General features: G+C 30.4%; 1 protein-coding gene across 5 annotated transcripts; it reads left to right on the top strand.

The window, feature by feature from the left end:
• Positions 1-6,106: 6,106 nt before the first annotated feature.
• Positions 6,107-13,022, top strand: LOC117177455 (pancreatic triacylglycerol lipase-like). Of its 5 annotated transcripts, none has more exons than XM_033368154.1 (8): positions 6,107-6,244; positions 7,160-7,258; positions 7,383-7,648; positions 7,866-8,340; positions 10,260-10,511; positions 10,622-10,736; positions 12,321-12,530; positions 12,793-13,022. In XM_033368154.1, exons 1-8 carry the CDS (start codon positions 6,163-6,165, stop codon positions 12,872-12,874), a joined length of 1,581 nt encoding a protein of 526 aa, XP_033224045.1. In that variant the 5' UTR covers positions 6,107-6,162; the 3' UTR covers positions 12,875-13,022. The 5 variants fall into 5 exon arrangements, with proteins under 5 accessions (XP_033224045.1, XP_033224049.1, XP_033224046.1 ...); XM_033368155.1 differs by having other exon boundaries at positions 6,129-6,244; positions 7,084-7,258; XM_033368156.1 differs by having other exon boundaries at positions 6,130-6,244; positions 7,113-7,258.
• The last annotated feature ends 261 nt before the right edge of the window (positions 13,023-13,283 follow it).

The following is a 13,283-nucleotide window of genomic DNA, read 5'->3' as shown; positions in this document are numbered from 1 at the left end:
TCACTGTATATATAATGTCGCCAGCAGTTCTAGGAAGGCTGAGAACGGTGTGACTGAAAGCGAGAGTTTGGTATATCCTAAAGTGAATTTAACTCAGTTCCAATCAATTAATGCGAATTTAAATAAATTCAAGAAGCATAAAGTGCACTGTATTAAAATATTGTGGTCTTTATTGCAAATAAAGGATTTGGATTAAATTCGAATACATTCAATTAATTTTGACCAATTTTTTTACACTGAAGGTAATATTAAATTACAATAAATTTCAGTTTATTAAATTAGGATTTAAGAAATCATAGTAAATTATACTAAATTTAGGCAAATAAAACCAATTTTCTGATGGAGCTAAATCCAGATATATACATTCAAGTGAATTCGACTAAACTAAAGTGATGTCCTTTCTAGTAAATTATCTAGATTGTCGAAAGGATATGAGTTAATTCGAGGTTCATGTGAATATGAATAAATTAGTGTGAATTTTACTCAATCAAAGGGATTAAGTAAACGAAATTTTATTAAAATTCAAGTAAATTTGACTAAATTGAATAGCATGACTAACCTTCAATGAACTGAACTGAAAAATCAAGGTATTACTATTATACTTTATAATTCAGTACCGGTAGACGGTAGGCAAATTTGACGGAATTCAAGTAAATTAATGCGGATCTGACTAAATTCAAGTGAATTTACGTAGATTATGTAAAGTTAGACTGATTTAAATCAATTCAATTGTAATGGCACTATTTATATGAACCAAAGTAGAATTAATTTGCCTAAATTGAAATGAATTTAAATAAGAATGCAAGTAAATGAACGTAACTTTTAATAAATTTGAAGTTATTGCAGTGAATTATACTAAATTGAATCAAATTACGCTAATTGATGTTAATTTTTACCTAATGAAACTGCATTTCAGTAAATTCAAGTGAAATTTACTACATTTAAGTGAATTGGAATTTAAATAAATAACATTAAATATTACTACGTTTTAGTGCATTTTTCGAAGTTTGAGTCCATTGGACTCTAACTAAGTTTTACTCTTTATTCAATTTCATATGATTAAAGAATGTCACTTAAGAAACAACTCCAGAAGAACTTACAGCATTTCCGTACTTTTGAAGGTTATGAGAATTAAAAAACTGATTACGGAATGGTTACAAAACTCAAAATGCCTAAAAAATGTTCCATGTTGAATAAACAGAATCGTGGTATTGAGCTACTCCATTTAATTCTACCTAAGACCTTTGTTTCAATTAATAATATTCTATTAATTCAACAAGACCTTTTTCTAGAGTTAAATATGTTAGGGTGAAAATCAAAATCTATTTTATATTATTTTTATGTTTTGTTCTGTACTATTATTTTTTTTTGAAAACGGAATCAATTAATCGCAATACATTGAATTTCTAAACTTTCGGGTTAAGTCAATAAATTATCACATCACTATTTAAACTCCACTTTCATTAAAAAACGTGAAATAAGAAAATGGATTTGCATTCTCATCCATAATTATTCTAAAATGTATGAAAAAGTGTATCTTATTTGTCAATTTTTATTTTTTAATAACAAATATTTCTTTCCTCAAATTGAATTTGATATATGCTTTTGTAAATATGTATTATTGTTATAGACCAAAGTTGAAAGGATTTAACATCAGTGCGAGAGCCGAAAATTTAGTTTAGCTTAGTAAATATATAACTCTAATTTCTCTTTTTGTATATTTTTATTACAAAGAATAACTATATAGTATATATTAAATTTATTGCAAAAAATCAATAATATTTAAAAGTTTAAACTTAATATGTAGAGTGAAATAAAATCAAAAAGTGACTGATTAACGGCACTCGCTGATTCTGATAATTGTCTTCTTTGAATTCCAAATTGGCTCTCCATAAAGCATACGTTAAACGTGTCTAAGAGTTATGATGTTGCGTGGATTAAATTCAAAAAGGTGCTACGGTTGTACAGTTTTATTGTAACACTGCTTAAAGTGCACAAAGGAAACTTAAGTAATTAAAAAAATATTTAGGTAAGCTATAATATTATTTAAATACTTAAAATCTTCTTTATTGATTCATTGTTGAAAATTCTAAATGCCTTAAAATTTGCAATTGAAGAAAAAAATAAATGGAAAAATATCTAACTTTTGATTGAAAAAAACAACCGTTATATATAAAAAGAAAGTCCCTACGAAAAGTTGTATATATTTCCATTACATGATATTATCATTCTTAGCATTATTTGTATGTTTCGTTTTCCATTTACAAAGTTGCAATTTGTGTTATAAATATATAACTGCTGAGTGCAGAATATATTGTTTTCATAGAACCTTCCAAATTCAGGGTTGGGGTAATACTAGTCAATTGGAAAGTTCCGATTTCGATAGATCGAAATCATTGGAACATAGCTTCTTGAATTAAATTAATGAAAATGCGTATAGAGCCAAGCTTACCGCGAGACATGGTCACGGAGTGCCAGAACTATTTTTCTAAGTTGCAAAGTGTAATGATAAATTATTGACGTTGCATTATCGTTATTAGAGTATATTATAGTATATATTGATATTTTAACTAGGTAATGAAACGAGAGTAATGTTACACAGTGTATTATTGTCGATTTCGTAGCGATCGGTGATCTCGCGCCCGCTTCTTCGTCATTAGGAGAATGCATTAGCTATTGAACAAAAAGCAAAAAAAAAAAAAATAAGAAGAGTTAATCCAGATTTAGAGGGGAGTGTAACGTGTTCATTTGCACGAAGCGAAGTCGATTGATATTAATTATTCTTTCCACGTTTTGAAGGAGCGCTTGAATAAAATGTAATAATTATATAAACGAGTGGTCGTCAACTCTGCTGAATTGCAATTTGCAGCGAAGAAAAAAAGTAATATAAATGTGCGAAGAAGATGAAATAGTGACATAAAGAAAAGATTTATTAACGATGTATAACAAAAATATGTAACTCGTCTCGAAAAGATGGAGAAATGAAACATTCTGTCAGTCACCTATATTATAAAAGTGTCATAATACTATGCTGCCATACGATATAAATACATGTCTAAAATAAGGAGTATATTGCTAAAATATTGCAAATAAATATGTTATAAGTACACGCCTCGAAAAATACTCGTTACTCCTTTTTTTACTACTTTTATAATTTCATTGATCTTCCACCGCGAGCGTTTTCGGAGCGATGAGACAAACTCGACGTGTCCAAAACGAAATAATTGACGAGAAATAAATAAACTCATTCGTGTTAGCGCGATGTGCGATTGATCTTGAATTTGATGTCATTTTAAGACTGTACTGTTTTTCAAGCTTTATTTTTTGTTTACGAAACGTCAGTGACACGTTCGATATTTATGCGATCAATGTAAAATAGTTAAAATAGTTCTTTGATTTAATAAAGAATTTATAAAAATTTATAAGTTTCCTTTGAAAAATCCATGGCGTAATGGAAAATTCGGATCCATCTTTATTTTATGGCGTTTTTTATGATTATCCTTCTTTAGACTACAAGATAATAAATTGTCAGTCATTTCTTACAAATATTCATATTTCTTAATTTCTTTAAGAATTTCACTAATTGTAAGTTTGTCATAAATTGATACCTTTGACGCTGAAATACAAAATCCCAGTTGAATTCTTAGAAAAAAGATAAGTATGGAGAAAAAACTGTTTTCATATTATTTTTTCTGATTAGAATATTATTATGCCATCATTGTGGTTTATAAGTTTTCTAAGGTAACTTACCTACATTTTAGTTAACATTTATTTAATAGATTTCTTTACAATTATTCGCTATGAGTTAATAAACCTGAAGGATGAACTCATTAAATTTAAAACTTATTTATGAATATTTAACCATTCGTTCAGAAGACGTGAGCTAAATTACGTAAATATTACTTTAAAAAATTTTAATTTTCATAATTTTAATTAATTATGGGTGTATCATCAATTTTTAGTTACTGGTTAAAGTTGAAATTTATATAATAATTGTAATTAAAAATTTTCTACGTGAAGCGGCAAACAAATTTTAAAAAGTATTGAAATTTTACCAAAAAAAGTAAATCAATTAGCATTAATTTCTTGAAAATTCTTCTCATATAATCCAAACTAACAAGAAACATTCTGATTTAGAAGCTGTATACCGAAATTAAGGAAATTTACTGAGTCTTAAGATATAAGCAGAATTTAAAAATAAGTTTTGAGAAACGTCGAAAAAAATTTAAGAAAATAGGCTGGTTTAACAAAAAGTCTACAGGAAAATAATTAAAACAAGGATAAAAATGTAAAAGAACATGTATTATGCTTGAAAAAATATTTGAATCAGTTAAAATCCACGAATGCCTCTATCTTACTTGATTAAAAAACTCATTCTTTGCGATATTAGACATTCGTGATCTGTATATTTGGTTTTTAGATTAAGTGGTGCCTTATAGGGATAATTCACGAACTACGTAACGCGTTTTTCTTTTTTCCATATCGCTGTATCACTTTTCACTTCTCGGAAATTATATTCTCATCTTTATTTAAACAAAAGAGAAACGCGTTACGAAGTTTGTGAATGATCCCTTACAGAAAAATCTGCCGGTTTCTAATTATATCTTCAAATATACTTTATCGTGAACGTAATTGAATTCTAAAAAATTCTAAAGATTTTCAAAGAATTCATTGTTAATCCCAAGGAATTCAATCTTGCTTATAAGATAAAAAATTTGTGTTTGACAAAATATGACGTAATAGAAAATTAAAAGAAAGAAAAGGTCCTGAAAATCCGGCAAAATATGCTGGAAGAGAATACACAAAGTTGTTTTTAACAGGATTTGAGCTTTCATTTATTATTTTCTTAGAAAAACCAGGGGAAATTTTATTGATTTTACTTTCGTATTCCAATTTTGGAAAGTGTATTAGCTACAGCAAATGAACATCATGTGTGACTTATATTGGGTAACTTAATTTTAAAACTGGATCTACTGGTTTCAACATTAATGCGGTTGCACTCAAGAATAAAGTGATTTCTCAGTTGTATTCGCTGCACGTGTTCACTAAACATATTATTTAAATATATAAAAAATAGTAATATTAGAATATTATCATGTTTATTGCAATTGAGAAACTAAATTGCAGACTGTAAACATATTACGAAGTATCTCGCGAGGTGTCTCGTCTCAAAATTGGAGATGAATAGTCAAATATTTTTCATGAGCTTGGCTAGTCAGTCCATCCCTTTTTCCAAATCCCCAATTTTTATGGATGATCAGACACAGCCAAAAGATTAAATGCAATGTATATTCATAGATTTTAACGATATAAAGTAAGTTTCGTTTTTCCAACTCTATTAAAATTTTTTTATTAAATTGTCATCTCGTATTCTAACGAGAAAACTATTTTTCACTATGAAACAGTGAAAGCCACAGACAAAGTAATGACCAAATTATCATTGTTTATGCTAGCTTAAGTGCATACATTAATATTACAAAATGCATGCCGGATTATAGTGAATGCGGTCAGGCGAAAGTGTCGTTGAACTTTCAGTTCGTCGAAATGGCATCATTGAAAAAGTGAACCAATGTTGAATTGAAACAAGATAAATTAGGTTAGTGACTCAAATAAAAAGAAGAAAAAAGCGTTAAAAATATTTCTAGCTTTTTGAAATAATAAAAGAACGATCAGTTTAATGAAAACAGAGGAAAAAAATGTAATTTAATTTTACAACGTCACTTGATGTTAAAGAATATAAAAATTAGGGGATGTGTTCACTATTTTTTTCGTACCTCAAGTATCATGCAATTAATTTTAAACAAATAAAGCTGAACAAATACAAATATTAATGGGTCTTGAAGTTTTCTTCTGACAAAGTTCTTCCAGGTAATTTTTTAAAGCAATTATTAAATCTTTTAAAAGGGTCTAAAATATTTTTAATTATTTTAAGTGAGTTTAATAGTATTTTTCTTTAAATTTCAAAGCCCGTTTGTGGGGTAAGAGGAAAGAACGAAGAGGACGAGAAAAAAGGAAAGAGACGAAGAGAAAGGCTGCAGTCTGAGAGACAGTAACAACAACAAAAAAGAAGCTAAGCGGTTCAGTATACGTTTGCCATTGCCTCTGAAAGGTAACGAACGGCAATATTCGTCGACCTTTCTGACGTAATTTGGTAGATTAACAATGATCAGAAAATTCAGTTTAATTTTTTTCCCAATTTTACTCTCAGCCCATGTTTTTACTAATGATGGAATTCGATACAATCGTGAGTATTAATTATATCATAGTTTAACCATTATAATTATATTTCAAAGATGTTAAGTTTTAAGTATGTCAATGAAAGTATTTAATTAGAAGTTTCCTAAATTAAACATTATTTTTATGCTTGCAAAGAAAAAGTATTTTATTAAATAAAATTATTATCCATTTTATATCTTTACATAAGATGAGGTTAAAATGTAACAAAAAATATAAGCCTTTCAAAATTGAAAAACTCGTTAAGAACAATTTGAAATCATTTAACATGAACATTTTTTGAAATTTTTATAATTTTAAATAAATGCAATTTTTTGCTATTTGAATTTTAATATTCTGAAATTAACAAAATGTAGCTTTTACGGCTTGTCGGTTAAAAACTCTTTTTTATGATCCATTTCGCATCGTTGATGTTTCGGTACGATGTGTAATGGATCCCGAAATAAACGGTTTCGACCGGCAAGCTGCAAGAGTTTTTATTATAGTTTCAACATTAGCCACCGAAGATTTTTCAATATTAAAGCCATTTAAAGTTGAAAAAAATTCGAATGACACATTTTTTAAGACATGGAAATAAAAATGAATTCGAATATTTAGAGTAGAATACTTTTCAATAGTAAATATAAACATTACACATGTTAAAACAATTTAAGTTTGAAGCGTTCACATTAAAAAAAAATTATTGAAATAATTAAAACTTGAAGAATGTCTATATGAAAGCTCCAAAATTGATAAAATTAAGAAGTCATTATATTTGTATTCGAAAAAATCTTCGCACTTCAATTAAATGGGAAACTACGCGCACCTATGAATGAACGTTCACACTGAAAAAATTAAATTTTTTCATAGATATTACATAAAACCTAACAATTCTTCAGAAAATTGGAAGCAATAAAACTTTACAGCAAGAACTATCCATTCTCAGTACCAGATTGGTTTTCATCAAGAATTAGGGAAAGGAGACATCGTATGATTCAGAGAAGAATAGCAGTTCGTGAAGAACATGCACCGAAAGTCTGCTTTGGTAGGTTTGTCATCCATTCAAGTTAAAATTACTTCAATGTCTGGAGAAATAAGAGACTGTAAAAATGAAGGATATTACTCATTATTTGCTTTTATAATTATTAAAAATATTATTGTATATATAGAACTCGTGGGATGTTTCGTCGACCCACCCCAACATTTGACTCTGAAACGACCACCCCAACATCCGAATGAAATAAAGACTCGATTTTTATTATACACTCGTAAACAACGCGAAGTTCCAGACGTCATATATTATGGAGACAATTCCCTATCTATTGAAAAATCCGGCTTTAATTCCAGTAAAGCACTCAAGGTTGTCGTTCACGGTTACAAAGGAAGTGGCACTGATTTAGGTGCTATAAATGGAGCACTAAAACTTCTCGATGTGGTATGAATTCAGGATAAATTAAACCTTTTTTGTAAATTTTGAATCAGCACTAGTTCAAATAATATACTTTTAACCATAACTAAAATAATTCATCGCCATCAAGATATATTACACCTTCCTTCGTGGTTCGAGCATGGAATTAAGGTGGAAGGTTTCACGTCGTGTAAGGTTAATCAATTATAAATTTAATTATGGAATTATTTTTAACCATTTTTAGGAAGACGCGAATGTAATGCTTCTAGATTGGACAAGAGGAGCCGGAACTTCCTACAGTGCAGCAGTAGCTAATACAGAACTAGTTGGTCGTCAACTCTCCCTGGTTTTACTAGACGCCATAAAATTGGGGACAAGTCCTAAAAACATCCACATAATCGGGTTCAGCTTAGGAGCTCACGTAGCCGGCTGTGCTTCAGAAGTTTTGAAAAAACGGAAGTACTTGATTGGTCGAATTACAGGATTAGATCCTGCCTCTCCATTTTTCAGACATCACCTCTTCAGGGAAAGGTCCAGAAAACTGGATGCATCAGATGCAAATTTGGTCGATGTAATTCACACTGATGGTTCCGATGATTTTTCTGATGGATTTGGTCTCTTGAAACCTATTGGTCACATTGATTTCTTCCCTAATGGTGGCAGGGAACAACCTGGATGTAGTGATGTAAAAAATGCTGTTGTTGTTAGTCATCTCAATGGTAAGAAAAGGGGATATCTTTATTTGTACGATTCTCAGGAATTATTTTGAATCAGGGTGTAATTAGTATTCAAATGTGTTCTATATCTTCATTGAAAATCGATTTTTTAAAGATGTCGTAGCCCCTGAAAGAAACCCTTAGGCACTCAGTCTGGTGTCCAACGTCCATACTAGTGCAGGTATCTGGTACGTAACAAAATCTGTTTACCTTTTTAGCTAGGCAGAGTGAGGGATTTTGCTAAAGCGTTTTACTTAATGGTTCTGATGCAAAGTAGAAAAAGTCCTAGAAATACTGTTTGTGTGTATTGACAGTTTTCATTGCACTTTAGAGCTCTAATAAGTCATGTGTCGTGACCTTGGAAAATTGTAGAGTTGGAAATTCTGCGTAAATATAAAAAAAATAATCTTCTAGCTTCCATAGTTCAAGAGCTATGATCACCCGAAAAGATCCAATTTATTGGGTAATTTTCAGTCTAAAATATATTTCGTGTGAATATGAACGAAGTAAAAATAAAAAATTAACTGCGTTTTTAGATTATTTATTCATTATTAATAAAGAAATGTTATTTAAGGAATTAGTTCTAGATAATTTTATTATTTTATGCTTAAAAGACCAGAAATATATCAAATATTCATAACACATTTCTGGGGCTAGGTCATCGCTTTTCTTCAAAATTATTTTTACATGCTTCTTTTTTAATTAATATTAATAGCATTTTCGCATAAAATCAACACGTTTCAGTTTCATTGTTTTTGCTGCAAGTTTCGCTCTAAAATGCTATGGAAAGGGTTAAGCCATGCAAATACGATTTTTTGGAAAATTTGAAATTTCTCTCAGGACCACTCAATAAAGCTTTTAGCAGATACTTATACTCAACCTTGTTAAAAAAGGCTTTAATCAAATTACCAGATGATGCATGAACTATCCATTTCTACCGCTCATGACATGCAAAATTAGTGTTTTAGGTAATGTTATTACATGTTATTAGGCGCAGAATTTGTACAAACATTAAAGAAATCATACATCATTCGAGAAGAAATATTTAGAAGCCGAAAAATTGTGTATGCGCTGAGAATTAAATCGTTCTAGAAACCATTCTCATGGATTGTTATTGATTGAGAAGGTAGGGTGAAGAGAATGGAAGGATGGTGCATAAAGGTGATATTCGAGAAGGAGGGGGGAAATTGAGAGAGGTTGTTGTGATCAGGGTGGGGAGTGTTCATTATAAGAAAGAATTATAGCGAGAAAGGGTCGAGCGGGAGGCCTGAACGTAGTGTGGTAAGGCGAAAATGGTGTGTTAAGTGCAGTACGAATGGGAGGAATTAGTGGAACTGGGTGTTGGGGAGTGTGCGATGTTGAATGATTGTGAGGGGGTCTATGGAGGGGCTGTCACTCAGAAATCAGGAAATCAGACTAACAATGACTGCCATCGGAATAACGAAGATTTTGTAGAAGCCTCTCTCGGACTAACTAGAGATTTCTTGTGACTTACCACGAGACTCCCTCGAAACATTAATCGCGCGGTACTCAAAACAGATCTCCTGAGTGTTCCCGACAGAGTTACGAATCTTTCCGACGGGAATTTCGCTGAACTAGCCAGCTGGAGCTGGAGCGAGAATTTAGAGATTCCTACTGACCTCCACAGCTCTTTCGTGAGTCCGGGAGTCATTTGAAATCTCAGTGACCAGCTCCTCGGGGTCTATGTTTCAGAGAGAAGGGATTGCGAAGGGAAATAATTGAGCGAGGGGAAGTGATAAGAGGGGGTGAAAAGTGAAGTGTGAGGGGGTGCGTAGGGACCTCGAAGAAAAGGGACGACAGATATGAGGGAAAGGAGTTACTATTTACCATTATATTTTATTTGAAATAATAGACAATTTAAATAGACTACGAGACTCTTTCTTTCTGAATTTTTTTCTCAGATGACTATCTGGATAGAAGCATTGCCTGCAGTCACTTACGAGCCTGGCAGCTTTTTGTGGACACCATTGAGAGTCAAGACGGCGAATGCAAATTCCAAGCCTGGCCTTGCAGTGTTGGAGGAGCCTCATTTAATTTGGGAAATTGTTTTCCACCGGTAGGCACGAAATGGTACCAGGAAATGGGATATGCTGCCAATCGAGGTCCTTTGGGTATCTATTACTTGGCCACGAGGGATAAAGCACCATTTTGTGGTATTGGATAATAGGGTTGATTTATTTTCGGTTTAAAATTTCGTATCAGTTGTGGACGTACTCATGTCGACATTTGACGCTTGTGTCAAACCCGAAGGACACGTTTTTAGGTGAACCGTTCCGAGCCATGGTTGAGACGACTAAGGAAGCTCCAAGGACTAGAGGGATGCTTTTCTTGAGGATAAATCATGGCAATTCTACGACTCTCTTCAAGATTCCATGCTAGTGAGCTTTCTTACGTTGTTAAATATCATATACAAATATATATTATTTATTTTATTTTATTTCTAAAATATAACATAAAATAAACATTATATGAATATAATGTACTTAAATTTAATTTAAACATTTCAAAGTTAAAATTCTATGTTTATGGTGAAGATTCCCAATTCTATCTGTTTCATGCAAGGATCTGAAGTATTCTCTGATTTTAATTAGAATTAGGGCTTAAACAAAATTCCAAGCTATAAATTTGATCTTATTTATCCAAATAAATATTTTTTCTCCCTAGAAACACATGCTCCTTTATAAATTTTATCATTTTTCGTTTAATAAACGGCGAAAATGTACATTTTCATTGTTCATAAAACAGATTTTATATTCCGCCAATTTATGATTGAAGAATCATTGTTTCAGTTGTAATTTGAAATCGTACATCATTTTAAAAGGTTCAACTATGCAGTTTTCAACTTTCAATGTTTTTAATGGCAAATTATTCCATTTTTTAATGTACCCGAATTGGGACCGCCGTAATAGATGGAGTGTACTTTATCGGCTTCTAAGCGACTTCCACTCTCGTGGACTAATACTAAACTAAATATTGCTTAATTTTTCAACCTATCCAAATTTAAATATTTCTCAGTTTCTATTTTTGAGTACGAAATTTATTGTAAAATCTTAATATGCAAGTTTAAACTTAATATTTCTCAAGTTTGAGGATGAATTTGAAACAATTGCATCTTTAAATTTATAAAGTTTGAAATTCCGAATTATACTTTCATCACTGTTAAGAAATTTTACTATTTTATAACGTCCTCCAATAAAAATGTTTTTTATTTTCAAAGACTTATTGAATTAATAATTATTCGAATTCTAAATGCATATGAATACATGAGTCTTTCATTTTGTTCTTTAAAATGTTGATATCTTTAAATTTTGTAGGCGCAACTTGGAAATTTTTTTATTCTATGGCATTTTAAATTTCTTAGCTTTAATTTTGCTTAATTAATGGGTTGATATTAAATGTACTACTTGTAAAACTTATACTTCACTCTATTATATGTTAATAACTATGACGCAAAAACTTTCTAAACTTTTATCATTCAACAGCTAATTTTTTAATATTCTTTATTTGCCCTATTGTAAGCTAAAATGATTAATTCGATATTTAAATAAGCTTGAAGTTTGAAAATATTATTTTTAATCTTTTAACTCGTTTTGGTTTAACTTTTAACTTTTTAAAGTTACAATTATATATTGATGCTGAAAAATCCCAATTTACGTAAGTCTACCATTGTAGACTTGCTATAAATCTGGGCAATCCTAGATTGAGAAACTTCAATTTAGATTTCTTCAGTGAAAAAACTTCGTTATATTAGACCGTTCCAAATTTTAATTGAAGCTTTGATTAGTTTGCATTAGGGGTCACTCAAGTTTCAAGTAACTTTTTTTTCGTAAAATTTCACTCCTCCATCCCCTTCTGCCGATGATTTTTCCCTGTATTACTGACTTACAGCAATTGAATTATTAAGGATGTTTTAAAGTTATAAATTAATTATTAAAGCGATTTTATTTCATCAACATTTTTAGCCTATTTAGTAGAAAGGTGGAACCATTCATCTTCTACAACATTGCAGCAACCGAGTATCGTGCGATTACTGAAAATACTAAAAAAATTAGAGGCAATGTTTGGTATCGCGCTGCTATAAATGAAGCTGAGAATAATAATACCACAGTTGAACCTATTGGGACAACATTGTACTTAAACAAACTTATTATTGAAGACCGAAAAGGCAATAGGTTTGTTCAATGTATCTAAAATATTTTTGAAACTTCTTTTGATTGTTAATGATTTAAAATTTATTTATTTGTTTCAAGTACAATACTTTAAAAAAGTATTATTTTGAACCTAATCTCAAAATTATTGAAAATTAGCTTTTACCTAAAAAATAAAAAGGATAGGAATTACGAAATATTAGAAAAAAAATAATCCTAATTTATGAAACCGCCTGATTTATTTTTCATTTGTTTTGATGACACAAAATAATGTATGTTTTACCAGGTGGACATTTTGCCAAAGCAAGACTGCTGTAGACTACTTAGAAGAAGAGCTGATTTTACAAAATGGGATTTGTATTCAATGAAGAAATAAATAGGCGGTTTTACATTACCAGGAGAAATAAACAATTCAATAAATATAATTCAAGATGAAAATGATCATTCTTGTAAGTTTTCAAGAAATATTTACTGTCCGTAAAGTTTATTATACTTGTTTGTTAAATATTTTGAAAATGTATCTATCATAAAATAAAGGTTTTGAATATTTATTTTTCTTCACTGAAATTCCATTACTGACTTATTTCTTTGATTTTCCTCATAAAGTAGTTACTAACATAATTATTTATGTATAACATTAGATTGTTTCTAGCTTCTTATTTCAGCTTCATGACTATGAAGGTTAGAACAAATAATTACACCCGATTGTCGGTTTAGCCACTCGCGGCTTAGCCACTCGCGGTTCAACCACTCGCGGTTTAGTAATTCCTAGAACTG

The sequence above is a fragment of the Belonocnema kinseyi genome, chromosome 7 (genome assembly GCF_010883055.1).
Source record: "Belonocnema kinseyi isolate 2016_QV_RU_SX_M_011 chromosome 7, B_treatae_v1, whole genome shotgun sequence".
Lineage (NCBI taxonomy): Eukaryota > Metazoa > Arthropoda > Insecta > Hymenoptera > Cynipidae > Belonocnema > Belonocnema kinseyi.
This window is presented reverse-complemented; position numbering and strand designations above follow the sequence as displayed.

Coding starts and splice junctions, on each gene's coding strand:
- LOC117177455 (XM_033368154.1), top strand. CDS start 6,163: ATGATCAGAAAATTCAGTTTAATTTTTTTCCCAATTTTACTCTCAGCC. Junction 6,245..7,159: donor TGATGGAATTCGATACAATC/GTGAGTATTAAT, acceptor ATCCATTCTCAG/TACCAGATTGGTTTTCATCA. Junction 7,259..7,382: donor TGCACCGAAAGTCTGCTTTG/GTAGGTTTGTCA, acceptor TTGTATATATAG/AACTCGTGGGATGTTTCGTC.